Here is a 20,024-nt window from a genome sequence, read left to right on the forward strand (position 1 = left end):
GTGAGACACCCTATGTAGACCAGAGGTTGCAAAGCAAATAGAGAGTGCTTTACATAGGTACCTAGAGGTCAACGATACCTCGGAGACCTAGACTGCAACGATTTAGGACACAATGAAAGCTGTGCTTAGAGGCGAACTGATTGCAATCTCTGCGGCAGACAATAAGGAGCGACGTGACAAGCGCATGAATTTACAGCACCAATCACGTGAACTGGAGTGCACTCAACACCGTACTGGGGCACCCAGAGTCTGGCGCCAACTAGAGGTGACCAGGAAACGACTGGCAGGGTTGGATCTGGACACTGCAGAGTATTCATGACTCCGCCTCAAGCACGCATTTTATGTGGGAGGCAATGTGAGGTACACAGAGACACAACTGATTATGAGTAGGGGTGGGCGGAATTTGCGGAATTAACCTTCGCAAATTATCGCGAGAATGTTTAAAATTATCGCAAACAAGCAGAAATATCGCGAAGATGCGGAAGTTTTTTTCCGGCATGTTCGCGCGATTTTCTGCATGGTTGCGGGTCGCCAACTTACCCATGTGGCTGCTTGCGGGCGCGGCCATCTTGTTTTGAGTTGTTCTCGCGGTGCATGATCGCGAGAAGAAAGACGTGATCGCGCGACGCATGACGTCACTGCGGGCGCGAACTGTCGCGAGACAGCGCAAATGGCTAAAAACAATACAACATCTCATGGAGAACGCGACCGGATCAAGAAAACTTGTCGGCGAACGCAGGGATTCAGGTAAGGCGATCGCGCGCGCGCGAGAATGTATCATTTTACAGCGCGAGCAAGAAACAAATTATCGCCAAGCTGCGGAAACCGGAATTTTTGACATTTTCGCGCTCTCCGCGGAACGCAAAAATGTCAAATTATCGCAATTTCCGCGAACGGAACGAAATTTTTGCCCAGGCCTAATTATGAGCACCCGGTGTAGGAGGGATGTGGTGGAAAGGGTTGTTTTTCTTTGTACTAAAATATATAAGTCGATGTTGGCTGGATGTTGATGTTATGTCAGAGATTACAATGCTCAATATTCTGCTTTGTGTTGCAACAAATAAAACAAATTTAAACATAAACTCATAGCAAAGGTGACAAGATAAAACCAAAAACAAGCCATATTCATTTATTTATATAAGTGCCCTTTAAGGGCCCAAGGAGCTGTTGAATATGGCCATACCCAACTCTGGACCCTGGTGCATTGCAACGACTGCAGTACTGGTGACTACTTTAGTGCCCTCTCCAGCATGTGTCCCCACTAATGACTACACCCCGCACGGAGCTTAGTATAATACGTCTTTATTCGTCTGCGTGTAACCGCAAACTCAACATTCTAAAACTGCATTCACTTCACTATGCTCTAACACTTACATCACAGTTCTACAGAGTCCATCAAGAGCCAAATGGATTCCGTCATTGCTAACTCACACAACACTACACCTCCCCCTCTGTTAAACAAAACATCCCATTTGTTTTGAAATATATACAATCATAGCTCAAAAAAATGAGTCTTCGTGGTGCTCTTATCACACCTGCCTTTGAAAAACTGTGGACAGACACAGAAGTGTCCATGACTCGCTGAATGTTGAAACTACTGATACCCCACTTGCGGATTGGGAGGAACTGTGCATATTCAAAATGACTATCTCCACACCAGCTGTTGGAAAAGGGCACTTGTGTATCGCCCACCAGGCGCTAAAAAAGATTTTAGCCATGCGCTTATGGACTATATTGCCCCACAAGTTCTATCATCCAACAACTTCCTGCTCCAGGGTGTTTTTAACTTTAATGGGGAAAATTTGGAGGTCACTAGTGTAGCCCAACTCCTAATGGACATGAAGACGACTGGGGTCCATCAAAAAGTGAATGGACCTACACATTAGACCTGGTCCTTTCTTATTCTTAAGAAATCATTAGTGAACCCCCACTGCCCTTAACATGGTCTGACCGCTACTTATGTTACTAATCCCTAGTGACCAGTCGGCCAACAAGATTAGTTTAGGAACTAGTGGTTTATGTAGAAATTGGAAAGCAGTCTCAACCAATTCCATTGCTGAAATTCTTAAGTCCTTCTTGCCCACCTTACACACTGACATATATCAAGCCTTAACAGCATACAATGGCCCTTTGACTAATGTCTTTGATAAAATTGGTTCACTTAAATGGGCGTCTCTGACAGCAAGCAGAGGCCATGTTTCGTGATACTCTTATGAACTGCATCTGGAAAAATCCAAGTGCAAATGTTTAGACCGCAGGTGGCGTCGGACTAAATGTCTCTTGGACAAAGAAATTTGTCTCTAAAAAATTATCACAAACATATTAAGGTAGTCCGCAAACATCATATTGCAGAAATAATACACCACTCAGGTAACTCCTTTTAATGAATTTGTGAAGCCGTGTTTTGGTAATTGTTCTATCCCAGTCTCCCAATTGCTTTGCGATTCTCTAGCAGGCCTTTTTGAAGACAAGATTAATAACATGTATGATAATTTTTCTACCACCCTGAGTCAACTGGGCTCTTTTATAGATTTCAATCTACCTTCTCCTAATAGTTCCCCTGCATTAGAAAAATTTGACTTACGACATTCTCCCCCCCACCCCAAGTCACCTCCTTCTGAACCCACTGTATTACATCCGTGGTCACTGACCTTTTCAATCTCTCTCCAGACTCTGCCTCTTTCCTGGCGAATTGGAAAGTTGTTCAAGGGTCTCCAATACTTAAAAAACGAACGCCAACCCATATATTCTTTCCATCGCCCTATCTCTAGGCTTCCTCTACTAAAAAAGTAGTGTCTAGAAAGTCACATAAATAGCTCACTGCCTATCTGGAACAACAAATGATCCTGGACCCCTCACAATCGGGCTTCATAATAATGTACAGCATGGAAACCGCACTAGTGGCAGTCACGGATACCATCAGACTGTCACTAAATGCAGGTATTCCAGCAATGCTGGTATTGCTGGAACTGTCGGAGGCATTCAGCAAGGTCTGACATTCTATCTTAAACTGCAGACTGCACGATGCAGGCATACATGGTAGAGCACCACACTGGCTCAGGGATTTTCTCAGCAATCTTACCCAAACCCTCTTCATAGACTCCTTTAAGTCCAGCACTATGCAGGTTAGTAGAGGCGTCCCGCAGGGTTCCTCCCTGAGCCCAACACTATTTAATGTATATGGCCCCGCTTGTGCAGATTGTCAGATAATGCAGGTTTCAGATAGTGTCTTATGCTGATGAAACCCAACTAGTCATCACTGTTGGGCAGGCCCCAGATATGTTTAAAACACGTTTTCTGGACTGCATGACGAAAATTGCTGATTGGATGACCAACAACTGTCTCCAATTAAATAGATAAAAAACAGAGATAGTGCTGTTTGGCAAGGCTCAGGACTCATGGATATTGGACTGATGGCCATGCCCTAAACAGGCTGTCAAAAATCTTGGCGTGAAGCTGGATCAGGCACTTTATATGAAGGACCAAGTCATCGCAATCTGTTGCACCTGTTTTGCCACTTTACGCTTACTTAGGAACATTTTTTCATGGCTTCCTTGTTCATCTCGACAAACCCTAGTCCAGGCACTGATTATGAGTTGAATGGACTAAGAGAATGCACTCTTAGTAGCAGCAAATTACTTTTTTTAGGCTAAACTCCAAGTGGCTGTGAATACAACAACCCAATTAATTTGTAACCTCCCCTTTCGCACAGCGTCTGCTCACACTTTGCAAGCTCTACATTCACTACCTATTAAGAAACGTGTTATTTTTCAACTGTGCTGTTTAAGGTGCTAACTAAGGGGCTCATTATGATGGCGGGAGAACATCAGTCCGCCCGCCACCATAACGGTGATGGGACCGACCGTCAGACGTGCGGCGGTCCCACCGGTCCAGTAAGGATGCGCCTGCCATACTGGCGGGCGAATCCTGGCCTTTTACCATTGCGGACGGTGCTGCTGGCTGCAGCACTGTCGGCAATGGTAAAAAGGCATGCTCAGCATTTCCTTGCGCCACATGGCAGGCACCACGTGGTGCAGGGAACTGCAGGGGGGTACCATGGGTACCCCCCAAGTGCACCCCCCGGATGTCCACAATGGGCCCCCAAAGCCAATCCCTGCCAGCCATTCCATGGTGACATCGCCGCCATGGGAAGGCCTTTCACCACCCGCATCATAATATGACTGGCGGTGCCTGCTAGGCACCGCCACCATATTATTGGCCCAGCTCCGCCCGGCCGGCAATCATAGCGATTACTGACCGGCGGAAAAGCGTCAGACAGACTTTGCGTCCGCCACAATACCCACTGCCATCATAATATGGCAGGGGGTATTTCACATTACGATGACGTAATTGTCGCCACCACCAGCTCGGCGGTGGCGATCATTACGCCATCGTGATGGGCACCTAAGGTTCTTCCTTCGTACTTGCATGTTATATTCTGATAATACCAGCCTTCGTGACTGCTCAGATCATCAAATCAGGCTCTATTAAAAATCCATCAAATCCACGCCTCCAGGTTGGGTAGCAGATCTGTCACATATCTTGCCCCATTTAATTGGAATAAGCTCCCTTTGCAAATTAGGACATGTCTAGAATTGTAAAAAATTTAAAACACTTCTAAAAACTTGGGGGGCAGATTTACAAGCCCCTTGCGCCGCCTGTGCATCACATTGCGTGACGCACTGGTGGCTCAGCCTGCTGAGTGATACTTACAAGCTCAGGTAAAGTCACCCCGCGTAACTTAACCTGTGCTTGTAAATATCGCCCCTGTTTTCACGCAACACTTTGAGTGTTAGGGGCGTGACATGGGTGTTGCTGTGGGTGTTCCCACGCAACACCCATGTCCTCTGATGCATTTCCAGATTTACGAGAAATCGTAAATCTGGAAATGCGTCAGAATGTGGCATAGCAAGGTGCAACATGGAGAAATGTTTTCATTTCTCCTAGTTTTTATCCTCTTTCAATGCGTGCTGAATACTACAGCACCCATTGGAAGAGGAAATCACCTCAATTGATTGTTTTTGTGCGGGAAGGTGCCCCTTCCTGCACAAAAACAATCTCCCCACGACGCAGGCATCCCTGCGTCGTGCTCAAAAAACCCAAGGCTGACCTAAAGGACCTCAAGAACTTTCAACCCATCTCCCTGCTCCCGTTCCCGGCGAAGGTCATCGAGAAGACCGTCAACAGACAGCTGATCCGCTACCTCGAGGAGAACAGCATCCTGGACCCTTCCCAGTCCGAGTTCCGCAGCAACCACAGTACCGAAACTGCCCTCATCGCCGCCACCGATGACATCAGGGCCCTGCTGGACAACGGCAAAACCAAGGCCCTCATCCTTCTGGACCTATCAGCCGCCTTCGACACGGTCTGCCACCGCACCCTACACACATGGCTTCACGACGCAGGGATCTGAGACAAGGTGCTGGTATGGACCACCTCCTTCCTCTCCGGCAGAACCCAGAGCGTCCGCCTCCCTCCTTTCCGATCCGAAGCCACCGAGATCATCTGCGGCGTACCCCAAGGATCATCCCTCAGCCCGACACTGTTCAACATCTACATGGCGCCGTTCGCCCACGTCGCCCAACTTCACAACCTCAACATCATCTCTTATGCCGACGACAGCCAGCTGATTCTCTCCCTCACCAAGGATCCCCTCACCGCCAAAACCAACCTCCACGAAGGAATGAAAGCCATTACCGAATGGATGAAGAACAGCCGTCTGAAACTGAACTCGGACAAGACGGAAGTCCTCATCCTCGGCTCCACGGCCTGGGACGACTCCTGGTGGCCGTCCGCACTGGGTGTAGCGCCAACACCCACCGACCACGCACGCAACCTGGGGTTCATCCTTGACTCAACGCTCTCTATGACCAAGCAAGTCAACGCCGTCACGTCCTTCTGCTTCAACACCCTCCGCATGCTCCTCAAGCTCTAAAGGTGGATCCCCACCGAAACAAGAAGAACGGTCACCCAGGCCCTCGTCAGCAGCAGGTTGGACTACAGAAACGCCCTCTACGCAGGAGCCTCGGCCAAACTCCTGAAACGACTACAATGCATACAGAACGCCTCTGCATGCTTGATCCTCGACATCCCCCGCCGCAGCCACATCACACCCCACCTGAGAGACCTGCAGTGGTTTCCTGTCAACAAGAGGATCACCTTCAAGCTCCTCACCCACACACACAAGGCACTCCACAACACCAGACCAGCATACCTCAACAGACGACTCACCTTCTACACCCCCAACAGCCAGCTCCGCTCCGCCGACCTTGCCCTCGCCACCGTCCCCCGCATCTGATGGAGACTACTCAAGACCTGGCTATTCGAGCAGTAGCAGCATCCCCCCCCCCCAGCGCCTTGAGACCCGGATCGGTGAGTAGTGCGCTTTACAAATATTCTGATTGATTGATTGATTGATTGCAAGGGTGCCTGCGCCGACGCATGGCAGCAGTTTGTGTGCTAGCGCAGGGGGAAGCACTGAAATACGACATGTTGTTGTAAATATGTCGCATCCCTGTGCTTCGAAACAAACGCAGTGTGGCGCAGTAAAATGACTTGCAGCACCGCGCTGTGTTAGTTTCTTGTAGTGCGAGATACACCTTTGAGTGTTAGTCTAGCGCTATAATAAATTACTTTAACCTAACATAACATAATATAACATAACATCTGTGTTGGGGATGTAGAAACAACAGCAGTCAGGGTGTCTTCAATCGTCCTTTCAGACAGTCTTTACATTTACATCAGTGCCTAACAAGCGATGAGCCACATGTCAGAAATGCGAGGAGTGTCACGTAATGGACTTCCCAGGTCATTGGGCAGTCACCATGGGTCTTTTTCTGTTCACAGCATGAGATGGCTCTGCATCAAAGAACCATCAAATTTTCGTTTTCTAGACTGACGGACAAGCACTCGATCTTGTTTAGTAAAGTAATGACTTTGGCATGTCGGTGGTTGTTGGCATAGGCCTTCATTTTCCTTTTATGATCCAAGTCTCCTACACTGTTTTGTTCCTCTGTACTTGATCTTCTGTTGGTCCAACTTGGTTGTCATAGCTCTCCTAAACATCAAGGTTGCTGGGCTTTCACCTGTGTCTGAATTAGGGTTCAAACGGTCATGCTTCACATGAAGATGACTGAGAAAGTCCCTTAATTCTCGACTGTTGAAAGGTGGACCATCATATTTTAAGATTGCAGGAACATCCCGTGTCACGAAGATGCCATCTAATCTCTTGATGACTCTCTCTTGAATGATGGATGAGAGATCTTCTATCAATGTATAAGTGGAGTATTCATCAACAATCACCATCATGTGATATCCATTGTCAACAGGAACAAAGAAGTCAATGACAATTCTTTCCCATAAATGCTTTGGCAATTCTGACATGTTTATGGTGTGTTGGTGGTTTTTGATGAAAGGCAGTTGCATAGATGACTGGCCTTCAATTCTCTTTCAACTCTCTCATCGAGATGGGAAACCAGACTCGGTCTCGGAGAGTTTGTTTTGTGGCAACAATTCCGGGATGTCCTTCATGGCCCACTTCAATTATCTGTGTTGCAGACTCTATGGAAAAGCAATTCTCGAACTTCTTAGGATAACACCTTCTTGAGTAACTGACAGTTCATCTTTGACATTCTTATTTTTGTTTTTACTTTGTTTTTATTATATTTTGAAAAACAAAAAAGAAGATTCATTTGCCACAGGAAAAAATGATACATATCTCGTTGATTTGGCATACTATATTCTGGCATCAAATACAAGAACAATCTCCAAACCACAACAATGCAGGGATACAGGCATCGATAGTACAGGTAATAACGATTACCCACATGTGTCAACTGGTACATTTCATATTTATAGCCTTAAGACGTTTCAATCAGTAAGCTCAGGGTGCAACAATAGGTAGTAGCGGAGTGGCTGTCAAATATCCTTGGGACGAGAAGCAAGTAGTGTTGCATATACATCGCTGGTTGTATTACTATAGATCAGATCTTGTAGCCTTGCCTTTACCGTCGGTCTTTGGGCCCCCTCTTTGGGCCCCTCACCCCACAGTGTAGTGAAATCTGCCTCTTGGCCAACAGTAGAGCAATAGTGGTAAACCATACCCCAGCAGCGACAACAGTGGTGAGGGTGATAGCTCTGATTCCACCATCAGCGTCAAATGGCCAAAAACTGCCTCCCAGAACGCCAGGACCAGGGGTCAATTACACGCCAGATGGAGGAAGCCAGCATGCGGCGCTGCACATTTCTGGCAATTGTCAGCCCTAGTGGGATCCATTCCAGCAATAAGTTTGGGTGTGACATAGGCCTTGTGTATATATTTAAAGTGAAGGAGCTTATGTTTGTAGTCCTTGGAAATGAAGCAGGTTTGTTCACAACAAAATGTCCATATCTTATCAATCAATGGGTGTCACAGATCCTCCTTCCAGGCAGTCCTCACCCCCACCCCCACCCCCATCTCCGGGCGCAGAGACTGGGCAAGGTGATACAGTCGGGAAACCAGATGTGTGCCATCGGGCGATATGATTATTGTGGTCGGGGAGGGGAAGTCCTGCGACTCCGTCAGCGAGTGGCGCATTGCAGCAGTCAGAGAGACCCTTGTCCTATGTATAAGAAATCTGTCGAGCGTAGATGCGTCATTGTTTTTCACTATATCTGCAACTGAGTGTACCCGCCCCTCCTTAAACGCATCCCCCAGTAATTGAATCCGGCACCGGGAGAGCACCTGTTGTGTTAGTCTCTCGGTGGTCAGGGGTATCCATGGGTTATTCAGTAATGGTACGTGCGGGCAGTACAGGCGCTCAGCCGGCAAATACCTTCGTAGCCATTCCCAGGCCCAGCATATAGTCTGCAAAGTGCAAATTTTTGTTGGAGTTCTTGTAAGGCCCCACGGTAACAGAGTAGGAAGGGGGCAAGGACGAGCCTGGGAGCACTCTGGGTTTAAGTACTGCAATTGCGAGTCTGGGTGGTAACAAAAATAAGCATAGTGCGCGTGCGCTAATTGATAATATAAGTTGAAATCTGGCACTCCTAACCTGCCCCGTTCGAAAGGCAGTGTTTGCCATCTTACCTAGGCCCGCCCTCCAGCCCAAACCAGCCGAGTCAGCAGGCTTCTGAGCGTAGCAAAGAAAATAGTTGTAATTGGAATGAGAATGTTCGTAAACAAGTAGAGAAAGCAGGGAAGAACAACCATCTTAATGATAGCTATCCTCCCGGCAATCGATAATGGAAGCATTATCCAGCGGTCAACTTGCATCGATAGCGGGTCCATGACTGGGCCGTAATATTACCTATGACTTCTGAGGCCTTGCAATGTAGTAAAATACCGAGGTATCTAGGGGGTTCATCACACCAGCGCAACGGAAATTCCAGCGTGAAGGGCAGGGTGGCATACGTTAGGGGGAAAACCTCCGATTTGGCCCAGTTAATACTTAGTCCAGAAAGAGCCCCGAAGCGGACCACCTCATGTATTATCAGAGAGGAACAGCAAAATGTCCTCCACGTATAAAGAGGCCAGGAATGGCCCCTGATGAAATCGGAGACCCTGCTGGAGATGATGCTCCTGCAGGTGCCTCACCAGTGGGTCCATCGCGTTAATAAACAAAAGGGGCAAGAGGGGGCACTCCTGGCAGGTACCCCGTGACAGAGAAAGCTGCCCACCTGAACTCTCCATTAATGCGAAGACTCGCCACACGATGAGTGTAAAGCAGATGGACCAGAGCACTGATGTTGCAAGGAACACCCAGTTTGTTTAATGTTGCATATAAAATAGGCCACTCCAAGGAGTCTAAAGCCTTTTCGGCGTCAAGCAATATCGCCGCAACCAGGAGTTCTGGATCAATTTGGTTGATGACTGCAAATAGTGTGCGCAAATTAACCGAGATCGACCTATTTGGGACAAGTCCCGTCTGAAGCGGGGTGATAATCTGATCTATTAGAGGCGATACACGTGTTGCAAGAACTTTTGCTAGTATTTTATAGTCTTGATTTAACAAAGATAGAGACCTATACGAGGCACATCGATCAGGCGGTTTGCCAGGTTTAAGTATCAAAGTTACAATGGCTTCGCCCATAGTGGGGGGGAAGGGCTCCCGCATCCAGAGCTTCATTATAGACTTCAATAAGGTGAGGGACTAGTTTAGTTTTATAAGTCTTGTAGAATATGCCTTTGAGACCGTCCGCACCGGAGGCGCGGGACCCATTTAGGTCATCAATAGCCTGAGATATTTCCTCTGTGCCTTTAGGCGCAGCTAAAAACTGCTGTTGGCTCTCCTCAATCCACACCATTGCCACTTCTGCTAAGTAGTCAGAAAGGGTATTATCAGCGGGTGGGGAGCGAGTCCCATAGAGTTTGGTGTAATAGACCACCAACGTGGCGAGTATGTCTTTGCTTTGGGTGACTTGGGTCCCATCATCTAATTGTAGCTGGGTGACATTTGCGGCTTGCTGCCAGGGGCCAACTAGTCTAGCTAATGTCCTTCCAGGCCTCTCACCCTCCCAATACACCCAGGCACATATGAATTTCCCCAGGTAGGCGATCTCGTGAGTAGCGAACTCTTGGAAGTCCTCCAGCAGCCTTACATGCTGATGAAGTGGAGCTGACAAGTCATCCGAGGCTGCCTGTGCATCTAGTTCCCCGGAGCGCTCTCTCAGTGCCATCCAGGTCCCGCCGTATAACACGCAAAACTCCTGCCTGCGTAGTAATACAAATACCTTGGATATATACTTTGAATGCTTCCCAGAGAGTAGCATGCTGGGACACTGAACCTGTGTTAATCTGGAAGTATTCTACAATTGCCTCGCCAACCTCACTTTCAAATACCTCGTCAAGTAGTGCCTCTGGCGGGAATCGCCAGGACCTGTATTGTTGTGCCAGGCTAGGCAACGTTAATGTTAGTGTCGCTGGTGAGTGGTCAGACAACATGTTTGTTTATCAAGAGGTCTGGAGTTAGGTACCAGTGGTCTATCCAGGACCATGTGCCATGTGGTGTGGAATAGAAGGAGAACCCTGCATCAGTTGGATGCTGATACCGCCAGGCATCCTCTAGAAAATGGTGCTTCAGCAGATGTCTCAGCTCTTCCTTGGAGTGTGGCTTAGTGATAAGGCCGGTGCCGGTGGTGTCAGAAGAGGGCAGTAAGGTCAGGTTGAAGTCATTCCCCAGTATAATAGAGTTGATGGGAATGTCCGAGATATGAGAAGATAGGTTAGTGAAACAGCCAGGTGAATCCACATTAGGGACTTATATATTAATTATGAGGAGTTGCTTCGGCCCTCGGCTACCTGCCACCACTGCATACCGTCCCTCAGGGTCAGTGATTACCCTATGGGTTGTAAACGGCAGCGTTTAGTGAATCAGAATGCACACACCACATGAGTACGTGCTGTAGCTGGCTAAAAATCTATTGCTACCCCAATTAGCAGCAAGGCGATTATCAGAAAGCGGTGCATAGTGAGTTTCCTTCAGAGGAGCTTTTTGTGTTTTGTGCCAGGCGAGGTAGGCCAACACTTGCCTCCCCTTCCAAGGATTCGAGAGCCCTCTCACGTTTCATGTGATGCATCGTAATTCCAGTGCCCCTGCTCCCCCGCTCACCCTTGACTCTGCTACAGTAGTAGTGTTATTGAATCTCTGAAAACGTCTATGTATACAACACAAGGTGTCCAGCTCTTGGATATTGTAATGACCTGTATATTCCAATCAAACTTTAAAACATTAACAATTAACCCCACCCCACCAACCCCCACCCACATTGGATAGCCACCCAACCTGCATCCGGTGAATCCCATTTCCGCAGTTAACAATGTAGGAGGTCTCATGGGGGGGGGAGGAAACGCTTGGAGCGGGCCACATAGAATAACATAAACATTTGCATAAATCTATACATGACCGCAATTGAGAAGGATAGAGAACTGAGTTGCACTCACAAAGGGTACACCAGTCCAACATTGTAGCATACTTCCAAGTAAAGAGGATCCAACTTAGGACTCTATTATCCGATTGTGGTTCACTTATCTGTCATCTATTCATTAGTCCCATGCGAGGATAAAAAAAGTAATTCCCCTGTGGGAGAATTTCTGCTCAAGTTGTGCTGCCTCCAAAAATTAGCCGCATCCGCTAGGGTGTCGAAAACAAGAGTGGATCCGTCCACTTTAATATAGAGCATGGCATAGCGGATATTGGCTCCCTTGAGAGTTCGCTTAATGTCCTGAAACTTGCGCCGCGCGTTCTGTACCACAGGGGTAAAGTCGGGATAGAGTAACAGCAACATCCCTTGGTAGCGAAGATCCTCGATCTCTCTGGCCTTCCGCAGCGCCACGTTCTGGTCTCAATAATTGAGGAGACATGCTATTACAGGGGCGGGGGTGCCCCAGGAGCTGATCTGGGGCGAGTGATCGATGTGCCTGCTTGATTGAGAACGTCCCGGAGAGGAGTCTTTCCCAAAGAGGTCTGTGAGTAGTCGCTCCACGTATGCCTCCATGGGGCCTGTGTTGGTGGATTCAGCAAGTTGTGGCGGCGCGACCTCGCCTCCAAATCCTCTGCCTTAGCTGCCGTCATCTTGAGGAGGCCCTTGATGCAATCCAAATGTGTGGCCATAGCAGATTGCACATCTTCCGTGTCAGAAATTCATTTTCCGGCGGATTCAATACAGGGCTCGTGCTGTTCTAGGCTGCCATGCATGGTGTCAAGGCGCGCAGCCAAGTTGTCAAACTGCGCATCAATGGCCAAAAACCCCGCATTTAGTTCCACTACAATGGCTGCTGCTCCATCCATAGGGGGTTGTTCTACATCTGGAGGGTGAGGGGGGCCAAAGGGGTCACCTCGCATGTCAGCATCTTCACCATCTGTTTTGGGGGGTCTTTTGTAGGCTAGAAAGGCAATGGGCGTTGCTTGGGGTCGACCAGACCCATTATAATGTAGGAAGGAGCTGGCAATGGTCCTGTAACACAGGCGGTTCGTGAGGACTGGAGGGTGGTGCGCAAGGCGTTACACCTGGGAAGGCAGCAGGCAGCTCTGAAAGATACCAAGGGGACTATACTCCTCCGCTACTGGGCTGTGCAGCAAAATGGCGGTGTTTACATGTGTTGTTGAGATCCCAGAACCCGGAGCATCATCCACAATGAACTTTTGGCACTGCATGCTTGTTCCCAGCTGCCTTCCCCCAGATGAGAGGGCTAGAAGGGGGTACACAATTCCGCTCCTCATAATGCCACGCAGCGTTGCAATGTCAGGATCCCCCGGTGTTGGCCGCCCCAAGTCAATGCCTCCAGGGCCCAGCAACACCCAGGGACCGCAGATCAGTCCAGATGCCTCTCGTGCACACAGCAGGTAAATGCCCGCCTGCACGCTCTCCTTCCCCCAGGGCCAAGCCGCTGATTCACTCTTGTGTAGCTGAGAAGGGGGTCCAGCACAAAGCAGCCCATCTGCTGTCCTGCACAGGCCCAGAGTCCACAGTCTACATTGCGCGACGGCCGCAGCCCCGCCTCCAAGCCTGCCTGCGACCCATGTCGTTGCGGGGCTTACAAAGGCTCCACCAGGTCCCAGCTGCAGCCGGGCCCCTCACTGGTGATAGATGCCGTACACGCTATTCCCTCCAGGCATGCCGCTCGGCTCCCATGATCCACCACTGCTGATAATCGTGCAACTTGCGTCCTTGTCTCACAGTCAGGCAGTCATACGAGCGCTGCCGCTCCGGAGTTTCAGCATCAAGCCGCCATTACGGTGCCTGCTCAGGCCCGGCCCCCCATCTTTGACATTCTGGTACTCACTGTCACTTGTAACAGGTCGAGTGTGCTGGTTTCAAGACTGATGTATAATAATGTATTTTAGTTTTAATATGCCACTATCTTGACTTGTGGCAGTGACAATTTGTCCCAACAAAATGACAGCTAGTGGGCTTGATTTCACAGTGTAATTTATGAAGGCTTCTGCCATCTTAGAAGCGGTACTATGGCACTGGAGGGGTACTCCTAAGAAGGAGTCAGCAGAGATTTGATCTTTTCCTGGAAGATGCACGATTGTGTAGTTGGATTCTTATAATAGTAGCCCCCTAAGTTCAATGCAAGGATGCATCTTGGCCTTTGGATTGCCAAATATGGTCAACAACACTTGATGACCCATCACAAGTGTGAAGGGCTTTCCAGATAAGAATAAGTAGAAATGTTCACAAGCCCACACCACTGCTAAACTTTCTTTCTCAGGATATGAATAAGCACGTTCAGTTTGAAACAAACTTTTGCTTGCATATGCATATGCCACAATATGATTTCCAGCCTTTCGGTGTCCGCTGTACTGTGCAAGGATTGCGCCTAACCCAACTAGACAATCAGAACTGGCATCTAATTTCCAACTGGGACAAATCTTTTAAGAAACCATTATTTGCTTTTAAAAAAGAGAAAAGCGTAAAAAAGCAACGAGTTTGTGCGTCTCTCCCAAAACCGGCACCTAAGTTGGATATGCGTCATTTTTATGACTTACCTCCTATCCAAGGACAGCATAAATGTGGGACATGTGTCTGTTGCAGCCAGACAATTGAAGGCAATTTGTTCTCTTATGAGTCTCAAAACTGGAAGCATAATACATTCACAAATTGTAAAACAAAAAATGTGGTGTATGGGATAATTTGTCCATGCAATAAACTCTATATTGGGAAGACTAATCAAGAAATACGCCAGCGTATTTGTCAAGACAAATCGAGGATTCGGAAATGTGTAATAACAGCCCCTTTGGTAACCCACTGGCTGGAAAGTAAACATACTGAAAATGATTTGAGATGGACAGTCATTTCATCTATTGAACCAAATGAGAGAGGAGGTGATCTGGATCGGAAACTGAGCCAGCAAGAGGCATTTGTCATTGTTAAATTTAACTCTGTACAAAATGGTCTCAATGAATTGACCGAGTCACAGAATCTGTGAGTACTCTCTAACTCTGCTGCTCTGTACACCTAGGAGTAATTTTTTATGTTCACAGAAATTGCATCGTTAATTTTTTACTTGGATATCGTTCACCCTAATAGATCCAAAGACATATACGCCTTGAATTTTTACTACAAATGAGTTCCACGCTAATATATGACCAACATATACACATATGTTATAGACTGTCTTATGACCAACTGATTTTCACACCATCAGCACTGATTGCGTTCACCCATATTGTAAGTCATATTCAACCCTTGACTATTTCATCAATGGAATTTATTGGGTATTTTTTCTGACTATGTACATCTCTGCCTTGTGCTTTTGCTTACTTTCATGTTCATGTGTGGCTCACTCTGGGCACCTCCAAACTCCATGTCAGCAGCTTGTTGATCGGCATGCTATGGTAGCCATAAGACCTTGCTCCAGACTAAGGGCCTGATTAGATCTTGGCAGACGGGTTACTTCATCTCAATGGTGACGCATATCTCATCAGCTGAAATATTAATCCCATAGGGTAAAATGGGATTCATATTTTGGCGGGCGGGATATCTGTCACCGTTGTGATGGAGCAACCCATCCGCCAAGCACTAAATCAGGCCCTAAGAGTTTCTCTCAGCATTCGCCCCCTGTATGAATCTGACAGGCGTCTTTCAAAAACTCTAAGACGAATAGCTTGCTCATCATGAAATTAATTGAACTTACAGTGTTTGATGAGCGCATCCGGTCTCTTAACAAATTTATCGATGGTTTCACCAACTATCTGTTGTTCTTTACTGAATTTTGTCATTTACATTCAGCATTGGATTTGACTTGAGATACAATGCTTCCTTGATTTGACGGTATGTCATTTCATCACCTAGCTGCATTTTCTTTATGACTTCTTTTACACCTTCACCAGCTCGATTCTTAAGGTATTTAATAATCTTCTTGTTAGCTGTTTTCATAGTGCATCAATGAAATCATCAAATGTTTCTTCGCAAGCAGTTCATCTGCTGCAAATGTTCATCTCTTTGGGGGTATCGAATGGTGATGGTGGTTTCAGGAAGGCGGCGGTATTATAACCATTGGTGGAACTTATTGGTGTAGAAAGTAGTGTTCTTTCTGATGCTGCTTGGTGATCTTGTTTATGCAAACCATCTCTGAGGCCCTGCGATGTGCTGGCCTCAGGGTCATCTTTCATAATTACAGGAAACGTGACCTCTTTCTTGGTCTCCATTGGGAAAACAACCTTTTACTTTTTCGATCATCGCTCTCGGCTTTCTAATCTTCAAGGACCTCTGGAGTTGTTCTGAGCCCCACTGAGCAGAACAGTGGCAGTGTGCAGCTTCGTGTATGGACGTCTCTGTAAACCCAACTCCAGGTACCTCTGGGGCCACTTCATCCAATGTTGCAGTATGATGAATCTCTTTACTCAGTTCCGGTAAGCAGATGATCATTTCTGGTATCTGACTTGCTTTTTTCTTAGTCATCTCTTTGTACTGTCTGACACCTGCTTGATCTATTCCTCGCGGTGCTTTTAATCACAGTGTTATCTTACAATTTGCTGTCGCTTTCAAAACCTGGTTTTATCCGCCTTTATCTTTATCACTCCGTATGATGTATAGCTTAAGGTTGCATAGTAGCGCGGTACCTCTCATTGCTGCCTTACCAAAAGGTTCTTGGCCAACAATGTGTAGGCTTCTCAGTGAACCTTTCATTATCTTCAAATGCTTTACACAGACGAGTTGAGCTTTGACTCCACATCCGTCCAATGTCAATTCAGAGCTTTAAATGGGCTGGGTCTCACCGGGTCTGAGCACCGGCAGGGGGGCCTCGAAACGGGACTCTATCGGGCTCTGTTTTGTGCCCTGGCACAGGTGGTCCGTTTTTCCGGACTGCAGTGACAGCAGGTACATCAATGTGCGCGTGCTCACACTGCTCACTTCGAACTAGTGGAGAAGTTACAGGCAGCCTGACGTCATGCCAGGTGAGCGTTGTTGGGGAAGGGAAATCCTTTAAAGAGAGTCATTTTCTCTCTGGATTTCCCTTCTCTTTTTTAAACTTAGGAGCAGCAACATTGTCGTGGTGTCATCAGGGCTTTAAGTGCAAGCGTTTTCAACATTATATACAAGCCATAGTTTCTGCTTATTTATCTTATGCAACTAACAACCATTGACAAAGCCAATAGTCCTGACTTGTTGTAGACATAATGTTACTTGTTGTATCATATATCTGGATGCAATGATAGAAACAGCAAAATACAAGTCGGGCGGCACACTATTCTAGGCACAGATTTGTAGCGTATGTTTTAAGCCACGCCCTTATTTACATTGGCCACGCCCCTTGGAGAGACCCCCCTCACCCCGTTTTTTCATCCCACTTAAAGCCCTGCATATAATATTCACCACCAATAATGATGGCGCTATATCATTAGTGATTTAATAGAAATAGACAAAGGACTTACTGTTTTCCGGTTTCACTGTGCCTGCATCACTCCTCGGGGAGAAGAACACTTGTGATGTTCGAGCAGCCTTCACTTCATACTGGCACAGATATGCACCCCGGATTGCAGTTTCTGCTCCAATGTCGTGCACTTCAACTCTGTTCCTGCTGGTCAACAATGTGGTCTTTATGGGGGTGGGGTCATCAGCTTGATAAAAATGAACACTAACATTTTGGTGAAGTGGCGGCACTGTGCAAGTCAGCCTCAGGCCCCCTGACCTCAAGGCAGAGAGGGAGATGTTTGGTTTGGCTAAATCTCCTGCAGCAGAAACAAAGAAACAGGGCAAGAGATAGGGTTACTGTAGAGCACCGTCGGCATCACATGGATATAAAATGTTTCCTAAGGCTGCTGACAAACCACACAGAAGTTGAGGAGCCTGGGCATAGTGCAATTCAACATCGAATTTTACCACTGAGAGGTTGGTATGAGGTTGTAAATGCATTCAACAAATACATTCAGACCATATCTATACCTGAAACGAGGTAGAGGGAATAATCGAATCTCAGAGCACAAGCATCAGAAGATAAAAAGTGTGCAAGGCAGTAGTACTAAAAAGAGCCCAAAGCAAACAGCGCATCCCAAAGACAATCTATTTTTTAAATATAAATATCACTGTGATCAACAAGTGTCGACCCATATTTTTTTCAGTCAGCCCATGGACTTTAAATCAGTGGCGCTCCATGGAATATGAACACTTTAAAGAATGTGTATGTCTATATCTCATTCCACTGTATCCTGGCCTTTGCCCACTCCTACCTCTCATGGACTACATAGCAATCATTGCTGTTGTGGACTAACTTGTATTCCTATCTCCCCTGGAATATTTTGTATACCTGGTAATCCTAAAATGCTCCATTCCTAGCGATCACTATGTCCTATATTCAATTTTTGTAAACTTCTACCTCTTCTGGACTGTGCCTCATTCCTAGATGGTGGGCAGACTTTGGCCTGCATTTATTATCGTGAGGGACATTTCGCCTTCCACACCGCATCGCTTAATTGAACAATGCAGTAGCCGTTGCTGACGAAATACCTGTGGCACAGTGGGAGTGCAGCGGGGTCCTGGGGGAGGGTGCACCTCTCCCCGTGCCCCCGTAAGAAAAAAAATACAGCCATCATTGCGGGGCAAACAATGGCGTCCAGAGTGTTTCGTTGTTTGCAGGGCTTTAAGTAGGCCGGGTCCTGCCGGTGCTGAGCACTGGCAGTTTTAACAAGCAGTGGCATAGCCAACAGGTCTCGCCTTTGGTACCTTATAAGTGTTTAGACAGAGCTATTGGCGTTGCCAATGTCTTTAAGATATGTTGTAGAGCAGCGTGGCTGTTGTGCAGCATGTCGAAAAGATATGATAAAAATGTGTTCTAAGCATTTCTGTTACCTTATATATAGCCAAGAAGACATTTTGTACAACTGAACACCCTATTAAAAAAAAGTAGTAACATAGAAAATGTCTAGTTTTTGTGTCCTTGTAATGCTGCCAACTTATTCCTGCCTTGTTCTGATGCTTGTGTGTTATAGCTTTTTTTTATGGAGGAGGGGGAATAAACAGGAGGGTGGAGGTTGAAAAATAGTACCTAAATTACAACATGAGCAGCGGACGGACACTAGGGAAGAATCAAATAGAACTCGGAAATCTGTTTAACTGTTCTAGAATAGGCCTGGATGGGCAATTTTGGAATAGGCAACATGCATAAGACTGAGGAATTCCGAGTCTTTGGCGTGATGGATTAACTATGAATAAAAGCATGATTAGCAAGAATAAATACGTGATTACTGTGGTTTAAGTGGATGAAATTCAAACACTTGTGCATAAGGCTGTACAACCGTTTTGGAACTACAAAAGACGTGTCCATATTTTTGGCAGTATCAGTATAAGTGCTTACTGGAATGGAGCATTATAAGGCTGCATGCACAGCGAACTCGATGAATTCAGAAAAGAACAAGTGAGAAATAATTTGGGTGTGCTCCAGATTATTCAAGTGATGTATATTAAAACTGTTCCAGCCCTGGTTAGCACCCTGATGGAAGAAAACAAGTAAAGAGCATTGGAGGATTCGTTTTCACGTCAAAGACTGTTTATGAGAGCTCATCGACATGAAGGAGTAAATATATATTAAGCGACTATTGGACATGAGGTCATGTTACGAGAATTTACGCACATGTTGATTTTGAGATTAAATGAGGATGTGAATTATTTTCAAGTACACGATTTAGGTTATGGGTGGTATTGCTTTAAACAAGGAGTTTCGGTGGGGCGGGCACATGTGGAAGCAATACATGCTAATCATTGTGTTTGTAGGTGGGGTTGGTAACATAGCTTTTAAGTTTGTGAGTGAGCATTGGGTGGTTATTCAGTTATGTTGTTCGCACATGGGAAGAACAAGGCGCTTGCAAAAGTAGATTGCATCAGGTATGTAAGAGTTTATATAAAGAATAATGTGAGAAGTGACAAGAATGGGTTGTCGAGGTGAGTTTACATAAAGCGATGAGCGCATTATACGAGTTTGTTGGAAATATGGGGTTGTTTGGTGTCGAGCAATTTGGGTTGAAAGTGTGGGGCACATTAATATTGACACACGTATAATCGCATTTTGTGGATGTTACACAGGCGGGAGTAGAGGGGTGGAT

General features: G+C 46.7%; 1 protein-coding gene across 3 annotated transcripts in view; it reads right to left on the bottom strand.

Annotated features, from left to right (window-relative positions):
* The window catches only part of LOC146809744 (uncharacterized), a 518,320-nt gene that overhangs the window by 159,745 nt on the left and 338,551 nt on the right, over positions 1–20,024 (bottom strand). For all 3 annotated transcript variants that reach the window (XM_085616600.1, XM_085616601.1, XM_085616599.1), the window contains exon 5: positions 17,361–17,657. In XM_085616600.1, coding sequence (XP_085472726.1) covers positions 17,361–17,657 — 297 coding nt within the window. The remainder of the gene's footprint in view (positions 1–17,360; positions 17,658–20,024) is intronic.

Source organism: Triturus cristatus, chromosome 7 (assembly GCF_964204655.1).
Source record: "Triturus cristatus chromosome 7, aTriCri1.1, whole genome shotgun sequence".
NCBI classification, from domain to species: Eukaryota; Metazoa; Chordata; class Amphibia; order Caudata; family Salamandridae; genus Triturus; species Triturus cristatus.